Source organism: Bos taurus, chromosome 19 (assembly GCF_002263795.3).
Source record: "Bos taurus isolate L1 Dominette 01449 registration number 42190680 breed Hereford chromosome 19, ARS-UCD2.0, whole genome shotgun sequence".
NCBI lineage: Eukaryota > Metazoa > Chordata > Mammalia > Artiodactyla > Bovidae > Bos > Bos taurus.
Genome location: NC_037346.1, coordinates 24,935,566 through 24,952,388, shown reverse-complemented (window position 1 = coordinate 24,952,388; position 16,823 = coordinate 24,935,566). Strand labels below are relative to the sequence as shown.

The 16,823-nt window shown below is 52.6% G+C and overlaps 1 protein-coding gene across 4 annotated transcripts in view; it reads right to left on the bottom strand.

Annotated features, from left to right (window-relative positions):
* Positions 1 to 15,840, bottom strand: part of SPNS2 (SPNS lysolipid transporter 2, sphingosine-1-phosphate) — an 87,867-nt gene extending 72,027 nt beyond the window's left edge. For 2 of the 4 annotated variants that reach the window (XR_001494300.3, XM_015458637.3), the window contains exons 1-7: positions 15,420 to 15,658; positions 11,615 to 11,680; positions 6,452 to 6,588; positions 5,607 to 5,758; positions 4,837 to 4,903; positions 3,958 to 4,106; positions 2,749 to 2,901 (exon numbers count right to left, since the gene is read on the bottom strand). Coding sequence is in view for 3 of the 4 variants with exons in the window: in XM_015458637.3 (XP_015314123.1) it covers positions 2,749 to 2,901; positions 3,958 to 4,106; positions 4,837 to 4,903; positions 5,607 to 5,758; positions 6,452 to 6,588; positions 11,615 to 11,680; positions 15,420 to 15,615 (920 nt within the window). In the remaining variant the exon portion in view is untranslated. Of the gene's footprint in view, positions 1 to 2,748; positions 2,902 to 3,957; positions 4,107 to 4,836; positions 4,904 to 5,606; positions 5,759 to 6,451; positions 6,589 to 11,614; positions 11,681 to 15,419 lie in introns of all 4 variants that reach the window. The other 2 variants (XM_059878218.1, XM_059878217.1) reach the window with 2 other exon arrangements.
* Positions 15,841 to 16,823: the final 983 nt, after the last annotated feature.

Below are 16,823 nucleotides of genomic sequence, written 5' to 3'. Positions count from 1 at the left end.
AATGGCTCACTGATCTCTCCCAGAATTCCCAAGTGAACAGGTGAGGAAGGTGAGGTTAAGAAAAGTCAAGGCCAAGATACCCAGCTAGTAAGTGACAGAACCAGGATCTGAATATACATCTTCATCCTGCTGGTCCATCCTAGTGCAAAGGATGGACCCAAGCCTCCTTTGAAGGGCAAAGGGATGCTGAGACTGACTAGCGTGAACTCTCAAAAACAAATGTAACTAAGACTTTTCCAACCCTTAACTGGCTTCCTGTCATCCTCGAAGCTCCCGCCCAGCACTGCAGCACTGGCCCCAGCTGACCTGTGTAACCTCCCTTCCTGTCTCCCTCCCTCACTCTGCACGAATGATTGAGAATTCTCTAAACTTACCCTACACTTTCCGGCTTCCCTGTCTTGGCCCACACTCTTCCCTCTACCTGGAGCACCACCCCCCCCCCCCACCAACCATTCTCCACCTGGCCAGGATCCTCTCCCAGAGCCAAACCTTTCCAAAAGTGCCAGGTGCCTGCCATTACCTCCATGGCTCCCACCAAGGCATAAGAACATGACAGATGCAAGACCATGGTTACTGACAAACTGAATGTCACCAAAAAAAAAAAATCTCTCCAGAGAAGACAGGGACCTGCCTGAGGCCACACAGACCCACACTAGCAAAACCAGGGTCCCCTGGCTCTCTTCCTACTGAACAAAGCACGTGTGTCCTTAGGCAGCTTAAAGGTGCTTAACCAAACCTTCCTAGGCTTCCAAGCTGTACCAGGCTCCAGCTCAGCCTGGTCAAGTGACCCCGAATCCAGATGAATGCTATCTGCCTCTGAGTCTCGGTCTGAGCCGAACTTGGCAGGCTCTCAAGACCTATCTAAGACTGGGGATTGATTATTCGGGCAAGTGATTTAGATGGGGGCCCCCCAGAGCCCCTGACCAGAGGGGTGGACAGAAGACACACCTACCATGAAGTGTCCCCACCCCCACATCGCCTTCCCAGAATCAGACTCTCAGAGCCAAGAGGGTCCTCAAGGCCTGCAAGTTCTGTGCTGGTCCTCTGTACAGTGGCCCAGGCAAGCAGCTACCCAACGCCTGCTTACATGACCCCAGGGGTGTGAAACTCAGTAGCCCCTTGCTGCCCCTTCCCTCTGGGCTCTGGATGTTGGAAGCTTTCCCTCTGGCTGAGCTAGAATCCTGTGTACTGCAGCTTCCTGCTCCCATCCAACCCTCACCCGAGGGCTTAGCCTAACCAAGGAGGGTGTATGAACAGGTAAGTTCTGGGGACTTCCCCAGTGGTTCTGCGGCTAAGACTCCATGCTCCCAATGCAGGAGGCCCGAGTTCAATCCCTGGTCAGGGAACTAGATCCCACGTGCCACAACTAAGACCCGGCACAGCCAAATAAATAATATTTAAGGAAAAAAAAAAGCCAGCTAAAATCTATGCAGAACCAGGGCTTTCTACCCACCCTGGGGTAGGCTAAACAATGCCCCCCACCCAAGACATCTACGTCCTAACTTCTGGAACCTGTGACTGTTCCCTTGTATGGGCAAAATAATCTTTGTGGATGTGACTATATTAATGTTCTTGAGCTAGAGGAATTTTCCTCCACTTTTTAGGTGGGTCTTCAGTGCAGCTACAAATGTCCTTATAAGAGGGAGATATGAGACTGAAGAGGACAAAGCAATGTGACCATGGATGCAGTGATGCGGCCTCAACCAGAGGCCGCCCACAGGCACCAGAAGCGGCACAGGAGGAGGCTTTCCGAGAGCCTCTAGCGGGAGCACGGCCCCGCTGAACTTGCTTTTGACCCAGTGAAACCATTCTGGACTTCTGGCCTCCAGGACTATGGGAAACATTTCTGTTGCTCGAAGCTACTGAGTGTGCGGTCATTCGGTCCATCAGCCCTAGGACCCGAACACTAACTCCCAGGTCAGTTTCTCACCCAGGTTCTGGGAAGGAGCCAAGTTAGACGAAGAGGCTGAAGCAGAGAAAGTGGAAATCACTGGCCCAGGAATGCACAGCCAGTGAATGTCTGAAGTGGGATGGAGGCCTGGTTTATTTTTCCACTTTTTCAAGCTGCTGGGGGACTTTTAGGACTCAGTCTTTGCCTCTGGGGAGATAAGAATCTAGCTGTAGAGCCAGGATAAACATCATAATATCCTGGGACTTCCCAGGCGGTCCAGTGGTTAATATTCTGCACTTCCACTGCAGGGGCACGGGTTCAGTTCCCTGGCTGGGGAACTAAATTCCCACATGCCATACAGTGCAGCCAAAAAAAAAAAATCACAATCTCCTTTAGTGCCTCAGTTTGCCATCTGTAAAATGGGACAACCTCATGCTACAGGTCCCTCTGAAGGAAGGCTGCCTAGAAATCCCACCATTCCCTAGGTCCCACAGAAGCCTCACTCACCCCCAAGTGCCTTCCGGACCCTCACAGTGGCCCAAGAGCGAGAAGACAGGGACTGGGGCCCGGAGAGGACAAGGGAGCGGCCTGTGGCCACTCAGCAGCAAGAGCTCTGCCTGAGCTAGAACCAGGCCAGTGAGCCCCAAGTCCTGGTGTCCACCCAGAGACTGAGTCTTGGGACTCAGGACCCCAAGAACTTCCCCATCAAGAGCCCAGACGTTGGGGACGTCCCTGGCAGTCCCATGGTCGAGACTCCACGCTTCCATTGCAGGGGGCACCAGTTCGATCCCTGGTCAGGGAACTCAGGTCCTGCATACCGTGTTGTGTGGCCAAAAAAGAGCCGAGACGTCCCTCACCTGTCCTGGCTGTTGCACGGCTCCCGAAAGCAGGGAAGGAGCAGCCCGTGCACCACACGGGCCTCGAACAGAAACTTGGGGGCCCAGAAGCCCAGAGCTCCAGTCACAAAGGCCATGGCTGTCACTCCAAGCGTCGACCACACAAAACTCCAGCTGAAAGAGAAAGTGAATGAGACAGAGGACAAGATGGTTGGATGGCATCACCAACTCAATGGACACGAGTTTGAGCAAGCTCCGGGGAGACAGTGAAGGACAGGGCAGCCTGATGTGCTGCAGGCCATGCAGTCGCAGAGTCGGACATGATTGAGTGACTGAACAACGAGGAAAAGTGCTCTGGATGGAGCTGGGAGAGGGCTGGGGCTGTCGGAGCCTGTCTGCTCCCATCCTCCATCTCCTGGGCACTCAGGTGGTCCCTGATCCTCCACCGACACCCCCTAAGCAGGCTGCCTGCCCTTCCCACCTCCACACCTTCGCTCCCGCTCTGCCTTCCTCCCTCCTCTCTGAGGATCAAGTCTCCCCAACCAGAGCGACCCAAATCCAACATCACATTCTCCAGCAATCTGTCCCTCTTCCCTGCCCTCCACTCGGCTCATGGCTCTGTAACAAAGAAGTGGAGTCTGGTCCATGCCCCATATTATGGTAAATTATGAGACCTGGGTAGGTGACCCCAACCTACCTCCCCAGCCATGCCTGGAACAGAGGAGGGATGCTCTCCCATGAGGCTCGGAGAGGTGAGCATTATACACTTGGGCATCTTCCCAACAACCTGAGAAGCCGGCAAAGCTACAGAACCATGTCTGCTGAATAAACGAGGGGAGTGAGGCTCCAAGTCTCAGGTCACTCAGGGATAAGGCAGTGGCAGAGCCAAGGCTGGAGCTCCCTCCCTCCCAGCCCAAATTCTGTCTCATGGCAGGCAGAGGGAGGCCTCTGAGTAGGGGAGCAACATCTCAGCTGGTGACAGAGAACTCAAAGGAAGCAGAGGGCTGTGAATGCTGCTGGGGCAGTCAGGGAGGGCTCCCTGGAGGTGGAGGGAGGGAGGACGGTGATGCTGGGGCAGGCAGAGAGGGCTCCCTGGAGGCGGAGGGAGGGAGGGTGGTGATACTGGGGCAGGCAGGGAGGGCTCCCTGGAGGCAGAGGGAGGGAGGGCTGTGATGCTAGGGTGGGCAGAGGGGTTTTCAATGACATGCAGGGAGGAATAGAGACACTCACTTTCTCCACAAGTATCTGACGTCCTCACACCAGCTGCTCCGTGGGTCCCCCGTGGTTGCAACACCCTGCTTCTCAGCAGCTCCCCGGGGTGGGTCTGGAACCAGCATGATAAGCAGGATCAAGGCCACAGCTTCCAGGCAGGGCATGATCTGGGGACAGGAGGGCCCAGGAAGCTCAGGGCCACATTCCTGGAAGCCAGGAGATCCCAGCTGTGACTGAACTTTGTGGACCAGTTTCTTCGGTTGCTCTGTGCCCCGGGGGCTAGGGGAAATGGGCTCATATCGGAGGAGCTGGTTATACACAGAGCTTGACATACCACTGCTTCTCATCCCCTCACCCCTGAGAGGACAGGCTCTCTGGGGAGCATGGTCCCCTTTGGATTTGACTTAATACCTGTCTGTCCTGTACTGACACTACTCTGTTAGAATCAGTGAGACTGACATGGTTGAGAACTGGAGGCTTGACTACACTGACACTGACTGTTGAGTTCTTGCTGCTCCAGTAAGGGTTTCTTTTCCTGGCCCACACCTCCATCTGCCACGCCAGCCCTGTCCAAGCGTCCTCCCGTCCCTTGCCTCACTAATCCTTAAGATTCCATAAGGTAGCTTTACTTCCCCACTCTACAGATAGGTAAAGTGAGGCCCCAAAGAGGGAGGTGACTTCCTTGAGATCACACAGCTAGCAAACTGAACAGCTGGGATGTGAACCAGGGGCACAACTTCCAGAGGCCACGGTCCATACACAGCCCTGAAGCTGCCGATGTCTGAACACCCGCCATGGCGCCAGACACTGTGCCAAGGGGCAAAGGCCACTGGAGACTGGAAAGTCCCCGCTGGCCCAGGGGGGAAAGCAGAGGGAAGAAGAGGAAGCTGGACTCACTCGGAGGGCCCAACGCCAGTTCCCAGTCAGCTCTGCCACAGCCGACCCCAGTACATAGCCCAGACCACTGCAACAGAGAAGGAGGGGAATGGGCTGTGAGGGGAGGCAGGCGGCCCCAAGACCCCAAGGCCAGCCTGAGCCAGGGTGCCCCTACCCCAGGGAGCCAGCTCTCAGCAGCTCCCAACTGGGGAAAGTGAGCCACATGAGGCCCAGATGTCCACTGCCCTTGGTAAGTCACCAGTGATCTCTGGCTCCAGGCCCATCCCAACCATCCACTGTCTCCCTATATAAGGACCACTCATCCCGCCTCTCCAAGTCTCAGCCCTGCCCAAGTCAGGTGATTTCAGGAAACCTAAGTCAGAGTTCAGGGGTCCGACTGCAAAGCCCACTCTGTCCTATCCCATTGCGGGGTGTGTGGCCCAACCCTAACACAGTTCCCTGCCTCACCTCCCAGAGTCAGCCCCTCCCTGTGTAGCCCACACTGCTGAGCTGCTCTTTCTCCCTCCTCCAGGAGTGCGTTAGTATGCAGGGAGCATCTCCATTACACATCTCTAACCCCCACCATAGCCTACAGGTAGGTGCTCTTGGCCCCATTTACAGATGAGAAAACCGAGGCTCAGAGAGATAAAGTGACACAGAGAGGAAGGTAGAGTTGGGTTTCAAATGCAACCCCTTCTGCTCAATGTCTCCTACATCCAGCCCAGCCCCTGTTCTGACCCCTTTGGTCCTCAGTTTACCACACAGAGAAGTAGATCCAGGGTAATACCAACCTTCCAACAGGAATAAAGATGTAGAATATGGCCAGCACACGGGTCCGCTGGTCCCTCACGAAGAGGTCTCCCAGGACAGTGGGTGCGATGGTGGAGTAACTGGCTGTGCCAGTCCCCACCAGCCCCCGGGACAAGAAGAAGAGCCAGGAGTACTGGGAAAATGGGCACAAGACCACAGTCAGTTCCAGAAATCACCCTCAGGGCAAAGGGGACTTAAAGATCTGTCCGCGGGACCGAGGGCATTTTGTGACACGGAGGAGATCAGGGCTCTAAGTGAAAAGTGAAAGTGTTAGTCGCTCAGTCGTGTCCGACTCTTTGCAACCCCATAGACTGTAGCCCACCAGGCTCCTCTGTCCATGGGATTCTCCAAGCAAGAATACTGGAGTGGGTTGCCGTTCCATTCTCCAGAGGATCGCCACAACCCAGGGCTCCAGATACCTCACTATTCCCCCAAATCGTACAGGCGCCCCCTGCTGGCTCCCACAGCCACTGCCCTGAGGAGCCTTTTTCCTGGGCATCCTGGTTAACAAACTGGCCTTTGCTCACCAGGCCACTTCCCGCAGACAGTAGCAGTTACCCTCACCCCAACCCCCACTCCCACCCCCACCCCTAGCTCAGTCCGGAGGAAGATGCCAAAGAGGAAGGCCCCTGTTAAGAAAGTCCAACGGCCTGTTGAGAAGACCCCTCTCTCAGCCCGTGGAAGGCAGTCCCCTCCAGCCAGGCTGGAGCCCGGAACAGAGCAGAAACAGCTCTGCTGGAGCTGGATCACAGAGGAAGAAGATGGAGGAGGGGGAGAGGTAAGGGGAGGACCCCCCCGGGGGCCGGGAAGGAGTGAGAGCACCTACCCGGGGGGAGATGAAGGAGCTGGAGAGACCGGCTCCGGACCAGAGCAGGATACCAAAGCTCAGCGTGGCCTTGCGGCTGTGTCGGTCGCCCAGGTAGCCAAACACGGGTGCAGACAGCAGCAGGAAGCTGATGAAGACTGGAGGAGACACACAAAGGGCGGCATGCAGCTCCCACCCCAACAAAGGGTGGCGGTGGGTGCGGAGCAGAAGGGTCCAGTAGGCCCAGAAAAGGAAACTGACTCAGCTTGCTTTAAAGTGAGTAGAAACCGGCTAGAGAAAAACCTAAGTTGAATCCCCCAATCCCCGCCACGGCCTAGAGTCAGGGGGAGCGGGAGGAAAGGGCGGGGGGCTGGGCCCGGACTCAAATCTCAGCTCTGCGGCTAGCTCACTATGCAGCCTTAGGTGACTAAGGAGTGCTCTCTGAGCACCAGCCCAACAGTGGAGGTCAACATTCCCTCCTCCCAGGCTGTGTAAAGGTGAGACAGAAGTGAGCACAGGGTCTGGCACGGAGCTGCCAAGGCCCTGTCTTTAGGAGAACTCCCACCCCTGTGAGCCTGACTTTGGGCCTGGTGAAATTTTGCTCTCAGGCCCCTGCTGGAGGTAGCGGGTGGAAGGCCAGGTGGGCGGGGTGTGGGCCAGATGCCTGCTTTGAGCAGATGAGCACGGTTAAGAATGAGCACACTGATTATAAACCAGCGGCCCCTGGAGGCTGGAAGAGACTTGGTTTTCCTAAGTAAAACATTCCCCTGACGCTGCACTTGTATTTATACCATTTTTCCAAAGTACCTAACACTTATGAATTGGTGACTGGATTAATGAAAGCGTTTACTATTCTGCGAAGACAAAGAAATTGCCACGTTTTTGCTTAACTACACCACGTGGATAGGTATACCTTCACTGCTTCTGTTCCTCAAATAAAATCGCCTCCATCCTTCTCGCTGAGTCCGCTGCCTCCGAGAGCCGGCAGGTGGCCAGGGTAAGGTCTAACCCTCCGCCACCCGGTCCCCCCACCCAAGGGCCTTGGGCTCTTCGGGGTCCCGCCCAGCGTCTGCGTCTTCATTCACTAAGCACAGATGATTGACGTTTTCTGAATCCAATGAATGCCCAGAGACGTCCCAACTCAGGTTCCAGCCCCTCCCACTTTGCCCTGACCCGTTCTCGTATTGGGTTACGCCATAAGCAATTGGCGGAAATTAAGCCAGTTTTGACCTACGAAAACGGCACTTGAATGTGGTTTGACCTAATACTCCGCAGAGAATAATCTTTGATGTCAACGGCATTTAAAAATGTAATAACTACTGCCAAAATGAAATGTCAAAATTGGCCTCCAAAAAGGCTGTATCAATTTACGCTGGAATAGAAGTATTACATATTGTTTGCTGACACTTGATAGGATCAATCGATTTATTTTTGTTCATTTAATGGTTAAAACACAAATGGTGTCTCGCCGACGTTTTAATCTGCATCATCCTTTTCCCCAGTGAGGCTGAGGATCAGCCCCTGGGTTCACATACTCAGCCTATTTTTTTCTATTGGCTCTGTGTTAATTTCTCCAGTCCCTTACATTTGTTTTAAGGATTTAAAATCAAATTCTGAGACTGAATTCCTGGGCTCACATTCTGACCCCACCGCTTCCTAGTTGTGTGACTTTGGGCAAAATCCTTTCTTTACTCTCTGATTCCCCTTTTATCAGAGTACAAAAGTAATGGTACTTCCCCCCTAAGCTTATGAGGAAGATTAAATAAAATAAAGCACATAAAAGATAGGCTTGCTGTAAATACCCAGCATATGTTATCTATTGTTATTGCTAATTGCATTTATAATTTCAATCACCATCATACAAAATAATTTAGCTGTGATGTAATCAGATGTATCAGTCTTTCTCTGGGGAGGTTGCTTTGTGTCTTGTTAACACATATCTTTGTCACCTAAAGGTTCTATTTCCCCAAATGTTCTAATACTTTATGAGATTAGGGGTAGGGATCCCTCACAGTACGTGTGTGTGCATGCTCAGTCACTAAGTTGTGTTGGACTCTTTGCTATCCCATGGACTACAACCCACCAGGCTCCTCTGTCCATGGGATTTTCCAGGGAAGAATACCGGTGTGGGTTGCCATTTCCTTTTCCAGGGAATCTTTCCGACCCAGAGATGGAACACAAGTCACCTGCGTCTCCTGTATTGGCAGGCATATTCTTTACAACTGAGCCACCTGCAGGATATAAACACTTTAAACCAGCAGATCTCCTGGAATGGAGAAGCCCGTCCCTAAGTGGAAGGCAGGCACGCCTTCACTCCCAGCATCTCCAGATTCAAATCATTCCTGTGACAAGGTGGAAGTCATTAAGGAGCACAAGGTTTAGAGAAGGACTCTATAAGCAACCACCTGGATTTGAATCCCAGCTCTCTCACTTGCAAGCTGTGTGGCCTTCAGAAGTCCTGCTGCCTTTCTGTGCCTCAGGTTCGTCATCTGTAAAATGGGCATAATAATAATAACCCCTGCCTTGTGGGATTGTTGTGAAGATTAAATGACTACATGTTATTAAGCCTTTAGAACAGCACCTGGCACATGGTAAAAGCCACATCAGTGTTTGTTTTAAATATTGTAAATCAGTTAACTAACTCCAGCAGCTTCTAAGTCCCATTGCAGTGCAGCAGAGGGGCTGGGGGGTGTCTGACCACTGCTTCGCCCCACCTCCCACCCCATTCTTATAGCTACACTGAGCCCTCTGAGCCATCAGTTTCCTCCTGTCTGCACCCCTGTGGTGACTCAGAAAAGTAAGAAGACTCACTTGAAGTCACCAGGGACAAGCCTGGTTGTCAGGCCTCCAAGCTTACTGCCCTTCCCACATACCTGTTTGGGCTACTTCTGCAGAAAAGACCCTTCCCTTCATCCAGTCTCAAACACATATACGCACGTGCACATCCCCACTACCCACTCACAAGCACATTTCTGTGTTCACAGGCTTTCTCTCTCCCTCTCTCTCTCTCACACACACAAACTTCTCCCTCCACACAACTCATTTATCAGGGGCTTTGCAGTAATAATCCTACTCGCCATGGTAAGAACCAGAGAAGGGAAATATTGACTCAACTTCCATTATCTGTTTAATCTAGAAGGTTCTGGGTGTTGAGCCTAGAAAGCCTCTCTGTGGCTACAGTATGACTGGAAGATGAGCACCACCTGCCCACCTTAGCCCTGAGATATGAGCAACTGGGAAAGACTGCCATCTAACGCAATAATCTAACTCTTTTGTTAGGTGCTTCCATTTGTAGAACCGTGTATCCCTTTGCATGTTTTCAGCTGACATCTAAGGCATTTTTTATCGTAAGTCTAACTAGCTGCAAAGGATGTGATTTCCAGCCATGATTGTATTTTTAAACTAGATTGTCATCAGTCCTTAGGGCTGCAGATCAAGTGCATGGGAAACATGCACCATAGAGCCTTATGGGCAAAGTCAGTCCTCATTTGGCAAATCAATAGGGCAAATCAGACTGGTTTTCTGTGAGAAAGATATGAAAATGTTGGCTTCGTTTTTTAATTAATTTTTATTGGGGTTTTGTTGATTTACAATGATATCTTGGTTTCCACTGTACAGCTTCATTTTTTTTTAATTGAAATAAATGTGTTGATACCCATCCCTGAGACAACCATCTCACTTCTGAATTCTCAGTTGTAGATAAAGAGAAGACTGTCACACACGCGCACGGGCCAGCGAGATAAGGCTTGGCGCCTTGCCATCTGGGGTTTGTGGCCTGGAGCAAACATCCCCGATCGGTTTCCACCGACTCTCTGTCCTGCCCGCAGGGCCTCGTCAGCAGAAGCCAGCAGCCGTGAGGGGTCCCTCTGTCTGATACGGAGGCGGTGGGGGGGGCGTTAAATATTCTATTTATTTATTTGGGTGCACCAGGTCTTGGTTTCAGTACTCAGGCTCCTAGTTGCGACATTAGTTCCCTGACCAGGCACCGAACCTGGGCCCCCTGAAGTGGGAGCATAGAGTCTTAGCTGCTGGACCACCAGGGAAGTCTCCCCTGGAGGTTTTTTACACCTAGTAAAACTCAGAATGGGGAGAGCTATTTTCCTCCCCAAAATGGTGGACAGGTGACTATTAAAGGGGAGGTGGGAGAAAAGACCCAGATGCTTGTTCTCAGGCAGATCTATCTTAGGAAAGAAATACATGGGCTTGAGGAGTACCGGGATTCTCAAAACTGTGAAGAGCACACATGTTTATCCTGTGTTGTGACAGTGTGTGCACACATGTGGGTACGTGTGTGCATCTGTGTGTCACCATCCAGAAACCCACAGAGGAAAAGTTAGCACCTCGTGACCCCAACCACCCCCACCTTGACATGGAAGGTGTGGCTGCTCCCCTCTGCTGGACTGTAGGCCCCAGTGGGCCCAGACCCCATCTGAGCCCCTGTGGGTATGTGTCGCTGTCTGTCAATCTACTTTTACTTTTTTATTTTTCGCTGCACCACGTAGGATCTTAGTTCCTTGACCAGGGATGGAACCCGCACCTACAGTGGAAGCACAGATCTTAACCACTAGACCGCAAGGGAAGTCCCCTGTCTGTCTGTCTGGGTCCTAGTGACCAGGGTTTTCAGATCCATGAGAAGAAAGCACATGTTAGAAATTCTAACCCCAGCTACAAAGCTGAGCTTAATAGACATGAAGGATGAATGACCAACTCCCCAGCCAGGATCTGAAGCCTGTGAGCCTTTTCAAGCCCCAGCTCCCTCCCTTCTTTCCCCAGCGTGTGTGCATGCTAAGTTGCTTCAGTTGTGTCCAACTCTGCACAGGCAAGAACACTAAAATGGTTGCCAAGACCTCCTCCAGGGTATCTTCCCAGCTTGGGGACAGAACCCGTGTCTCCTGCATTGCAGGCAGATTCTTTACCGCTGAGCCACCAAGGAAGCCTCCTTTCCCCAGCACTCACCCTCAAACCCTGAGGCTGTTCAGGCACCAAATCCCAGCCTCTACTGCCTCCTTCTCTGACACAGACTGTCCCTCCCACCCAAACACCACCCATCCTCTGTGCCAGGGGACTCAATGGGGCTCAGGCTGGCCCCCCACCAGCAGCTGGAGCTGCACAGAGAACAGGACCTGCCAAAAGACCCCCGCCCAGCGTGAGCCGACGACCCCAGGCTGGGGACTCCCTCCTTACCTGTCTGAAGCAAACCAGCATTGCTGTCACTGATATGGAAAAACTTCTGTACGTCCAGCAGCACTCCTATGGACAGATGGACAGTGCTCAGGAAACAGGAAGCTGCCTGCCAGGCCTCCAAAGGCAGCTGCCTCTGCATCTTGGACAGGCTCACAGCTGACCAGCTCAGCACAGACATGGCACCCAGGCCCACTCTTCTCGTCCCTCTCTCCCACACATATGCACAACCACACACACACACACACACACACAAATACACGATCCAGCATATCCCAAAGGCACAGACATACCAATTCACACACAAGCCTGCATGCCTGGACTACACACACATACTCACGCATCACAGACATGCAGATCCACATAGGCACATACAAACAGGCACACCCAGAGATATATACTCCCAGAGCAGACACACACACACACACAGGAGCCAGCACTCACAGTCGTGTAAGTCCAGTCTTGTACACCCACACACATGTACACTGAGAGGTACACATAAAGACACACCCACAGGCACATGTGCATTTGCTCATAAGCAGGCCTGCCATTCACATCATAGAGTGACTGGTGTGCTCACTCAGTCGTGTCTGACTCTTTGCAACCCCATGGACTGTGGCCCACGAGGCTCCTCTGTCCCTAGGATTCTCCAGTCAAGAATACTGGAGTGGGTTGCATTCCCTTCTCCAGGGGATCTTCCTGACCCAGGGATTGAACCTGAGTCTCCTGAACTGACAGGCAGATTCTTTACCACTGCGCCACCTGGGAAGCCTCGGAATGACTGGCAGCCATCCATTCAGACTACGGTGTAATGAAAGTCCCTGAAACTGTGCAGCACAGCAGCCCTACTTGTATACAAATTCCAGACATTCATAGATATACATACACATGCATGAGCATGTACACACAAAGACATATGTGCCCTGGCCTGGCATAAGTGCACACACAGCACATTCTTCCAGAGGCATGAACACACCGACATGGAGTGCCTGTGAGAGCTGCAGAGATAGGTCCCACTTAGGTCTGACCTTGGCCCCACCTCCCTGAAGCTTGCAATTTCTTGCTCTAAGATCTTGCTAGGCTGATATCCCATCAGTCCGTAGTAGTATATCAAAGCTAGTCAGGGTCCAAGGCACCTACTTATGTGAACTGTGAGGCTCTGGCCCTGTCATCTCTTTGAATTATGAGACGGCTGAGGGCCATCAGTATCACTGTCCCCATTATACAGATTGAGAAACAGAGGTCTCAGCCACCTATGGCTGTACAGTTGGGACCATCCCAGCCAGAGACAGCCTACCCGCCCACCCAGTGTCACAAATGGGGCTCTGCAGAAATGCCCCCACGGTGGAGAAGAAGACCTGCCATTCACACCTCGAAGACCTGCCAGCGGGTGAAAAAGATGGAAGAAACAGAGAAGTCAAATAAGAGATTTTTGTTCTGATATTTACTTTGGACCCAATTGCCACAAAATCCAGATACTAACATCTATGTCTTTCCTTCTCTCTTAATACTTTTAATTACATGAATTAGATATATTCATTGTCAAGAAAGAGACAACACAGATAAGCAAAGTCAATGGTGGGCTTCCCTGGTAGCTCAGTGGTAAAGAATCTACCTGCCAATGCAGGAGACATGGGTTCGATCCCTGGTCCAGGAAGAACCCACATGACGCAGAGCAACTAAGCCTGGGCACCGCAACTACTGAGCCTGTGCTCTAGAGCCCGGGAACTGCAACTACTGAAGCCCACATGCCCTAGAGCCTGTGCTCCACAAGAAGAGAAGCCACGGCAATGAGAAACCGGTGCACCGCAGCTAGAGAGGAGCCCCTGCTTGCCGCAACTAGAGAAAAGCAAAGACTCAGCACAGCCAAGCCTAAATAAGTAAATAAAATTAAGTCAATGGCTAAGTAAAAAATTCTCTATAATCACATTCATTCTGGGGACTGGGACTCAGCCCCTTGTTTTGGCCACTCCTGGGCTCCTCCGAGCCCCATGCTGCTCTGGAGGCAGCCGGGGGACCAAGTGTGGGTCCAGCCTTGTTTTCATCTTTCTGCTATCACTCTGGCCTCCCAGAGACCTGCTTCACACAAGAGAATTCTTGGTGCGTGAGAACCACCTGCCTCAACAGTCCCCAGGCCCTGGGCAAGGTTTCACTTCCCCGGGCCTCCCTCAACCCAATAACCATGGCCCTGCTACTCACACAGCCAGAGGATGTCCTTTCAGTCCTAGGGGGCTGAAAGGCCTCCATACCCCGTTGCCCCTTCCCCTCCTCTTCAAGCCCTCCACCCCCACTCCAATGCAGGACTCCTCTGCTTCAGCCTAATCTATCGCAGTAGCCTCTGACTGACCTCTCTGTCTCCTTTGGCCTCCATCAGAGCCTCAACCCCGATTACGGTCTCCCCACTTGAAAATTTTCCATGGCTCCCCATTGCTTCAGTAGAACGTGCAAGCTCCCAGCCTGGTCCCCGAGAAACCTATGATACAGCCCAAATACTCTTTCAGAATAATTTCCTGCTTTCTCCGCATCTCTCTGATCAGACCATGCACTTTTGCTCCATTCCCTGCCTTACTGATTTTCTCAGCCTTCAAGACCCAAACCTTCTGCCCCTCCCTCATCTGTGAATTCTACCTGAACCCTCAGTGTTTCATCCTGGGAAAGTTATTTGCTCAGTTGTGTCCAACTCTTTGTGACCCCACAGACTGTAGCCCACCAGGCTCCTCTCCCCTGTCCATGGGATTTTCCAGGGAAGAATACTGGAGTGGATTGCTGTTTCGTCCTCCAGGGGATCTTCTTGACTCAGGGATCAAACCTGGGTCTCCCGCATTGCAGGCAGATTCTTTACCACCTGAGCCACCAGGAAAGCCCCCTTTTTTTTTCATCCTGGGGCTGTCCAGCTAATGGTCACTCAGCTCTGTCCTGGGTTAGAGACACTTGGACGTGTGTTCTGTGTCCCTCTGAGCTCCTCAAAGGCAGTGACCCACAGGGTCTGGTGCTGTCTGCAATCCCCAAGTCACCTTCATTCTGCATCTGCGAGCTGGTAACTGATGAATCCATATCCTGGCCTCAGGGAGCCTGGCTGCTGCAGACACCTCCTCTGAGCTCCCCAGGTACCCTCCCCTCAACCCACGCTTCTTCACCTGGCTGCATCTCTCTGTCTCAAAGGAGTCCTATTAACAAGTTTCTCTCTCTACCACATGAGATGGTCACTCCTGTGTTCAGGAGCTACAAAGTTGACTCCCCCCTCCCCTGGGTCCCCAAGGCCCATAGTACTCAGTTCATCTTGAATGAGCGCATGATCAAGGCAGAAAAGAAGGTTGAACCTTGAACGAATGAACGAAGAAGTCAGTGGGTGGTGACATGCAGACAGAGTGAGTTGAGCCCTGGGGCCTACAAGAAGGAAGGCAGAATGTGCAAGGTTTGCACGCCGCCTGCTGCCCCAGAAACAAGCAGCCAGCCTGTTCTTGCTTGGAAGCAGGGCCAGGCCACCCTGTCCTACGCCAGGACCTCACCTCAACGTTCCACCCAGAATTTCCAGAGCTTTGCCCGAGGCCCAGCCCTCCCTGGAGTCCTCACCTACCCACCGCCATCAAGCACCCACACCTGTAGGCACACTCAGTCGGGGGATACATTGGGAACTCGTTTGGTCCTCTCCCCATTCAGGCTGGCCTGAAACCATTGGGGTGGGGCGTGGAGGTGAGAATAGCAGAGATGTGCCGCACAAGGAGAAAGTTTGCTGGGTGGAGGGCCACTGTGGACACAGCAGCAGCTGGTGGCAGGTGCTGCCCAGCCTGCCCGGCCCCCGCCTCACCTGCAATGATGAACCAGTTCATGTAGTTCAGGAGGTTGATGTAGCAGAGCACGGCAGCGGCCACATAAGCTCTCCAACGGGGCAGGCTCCAGGGGGCGGGCAAGGATGGAGGATCTGTGTCTGTGGCCCTCGAGGGTCCACCTGGCCCTGGGGACTGACCGTGAAGCCCCTCTGGCTGCCTGAACTCCACAGACATGCCCCCAGCCTCACCAGCCTACAGCTCCCGTCCCAGGATGGATGCCGAGATGAAAGACACATCAGCTCTGCACAGAGTCACTTCCTGTGGGCTCCCAGTCACCCAACCTCAAAGCAGCTGCCCTAACCGCTCAGGATCTTATCGCAGGTCTCTGCTGAGCCCACTGCAGCCTCACCGGTGAGATTTCACCATCCACAGCCCCTGAGGCTCAAAGTGAGGGAAGAGAGCTCCTGGCCCGCCACCCAGAGTAACTGGTCCTTTTGACTCAGCCTGCGATGCGGTAGCTGCCCTGAGAAAGAGAAGCTTTGCAGACAGGAAGTGAGAGGAGTCTCCTAGAGTCCCATGTGCTGCGGGAGGGTCTGGCTGCCACATACGAAACGGACTGTGAATGAGGGATTTGAATCTGGGTCCTAGGTGTTGGCCAGGAGAGCGACACTGGACTGGACTGTAAGTGGTACTTACGGTCCGTAGCAGGGTACCGTAGCAGGGTACCGTAACCCCTGCTCCTGTGTAAAGTCCTACCTGGAGAAACAAAGATGATGAGGGGCTGCTGACAGGAAGGCAGCCCGAGGGCAAAGTTCACCAATGGATGTGAAATTTAAGGGGAGATTTTTGATGAGGGGCAAAATATTGGCATGCTCTTAAAGTGCCTCTCTAGGGACTTCCCTGGCAGTCCAGTGGCTAAGACTCCATGCTCCTAATGCAGGAGACCCAGGTTCAAACCCTGGTCAGGGAACTAGACCCCTTCACGCTGCGACTAAAAGATCCCACGTGCCACAGCTAAGACCCAGCACAGTCAAATAAATAAAATAGCATGACTAATGAGGGGCAGAATTCCCACCAGCATTGCATGGCCCCAGTGTAATCATGACAGAATCTCAGACAAACCCAAACGAGGGACACTATTTTTTTTAATAGACTTTATTTCTTAAGAGCAGTCATAAGTTCACAGAAAACTGAACAGAATGTTTAGATTTCCCATTTACCCCTCTGCTTTCACACATGCTTAGCCTCCCCCCTTATCAACACCCCTGCCCAGAGCAGGACGTTTGCCACAGCCGATGAACTTACACTGACACATCATTATCACTCGGAGTCCATCATTCACGTTAGGGTTCACTCTGGGTGTTGTCCCTTTTATGGGTTTGGACAAATGAGTACCACCTGTACCTATCATTATGAACTAGAGTCCATGGTGCTAGTGGTAG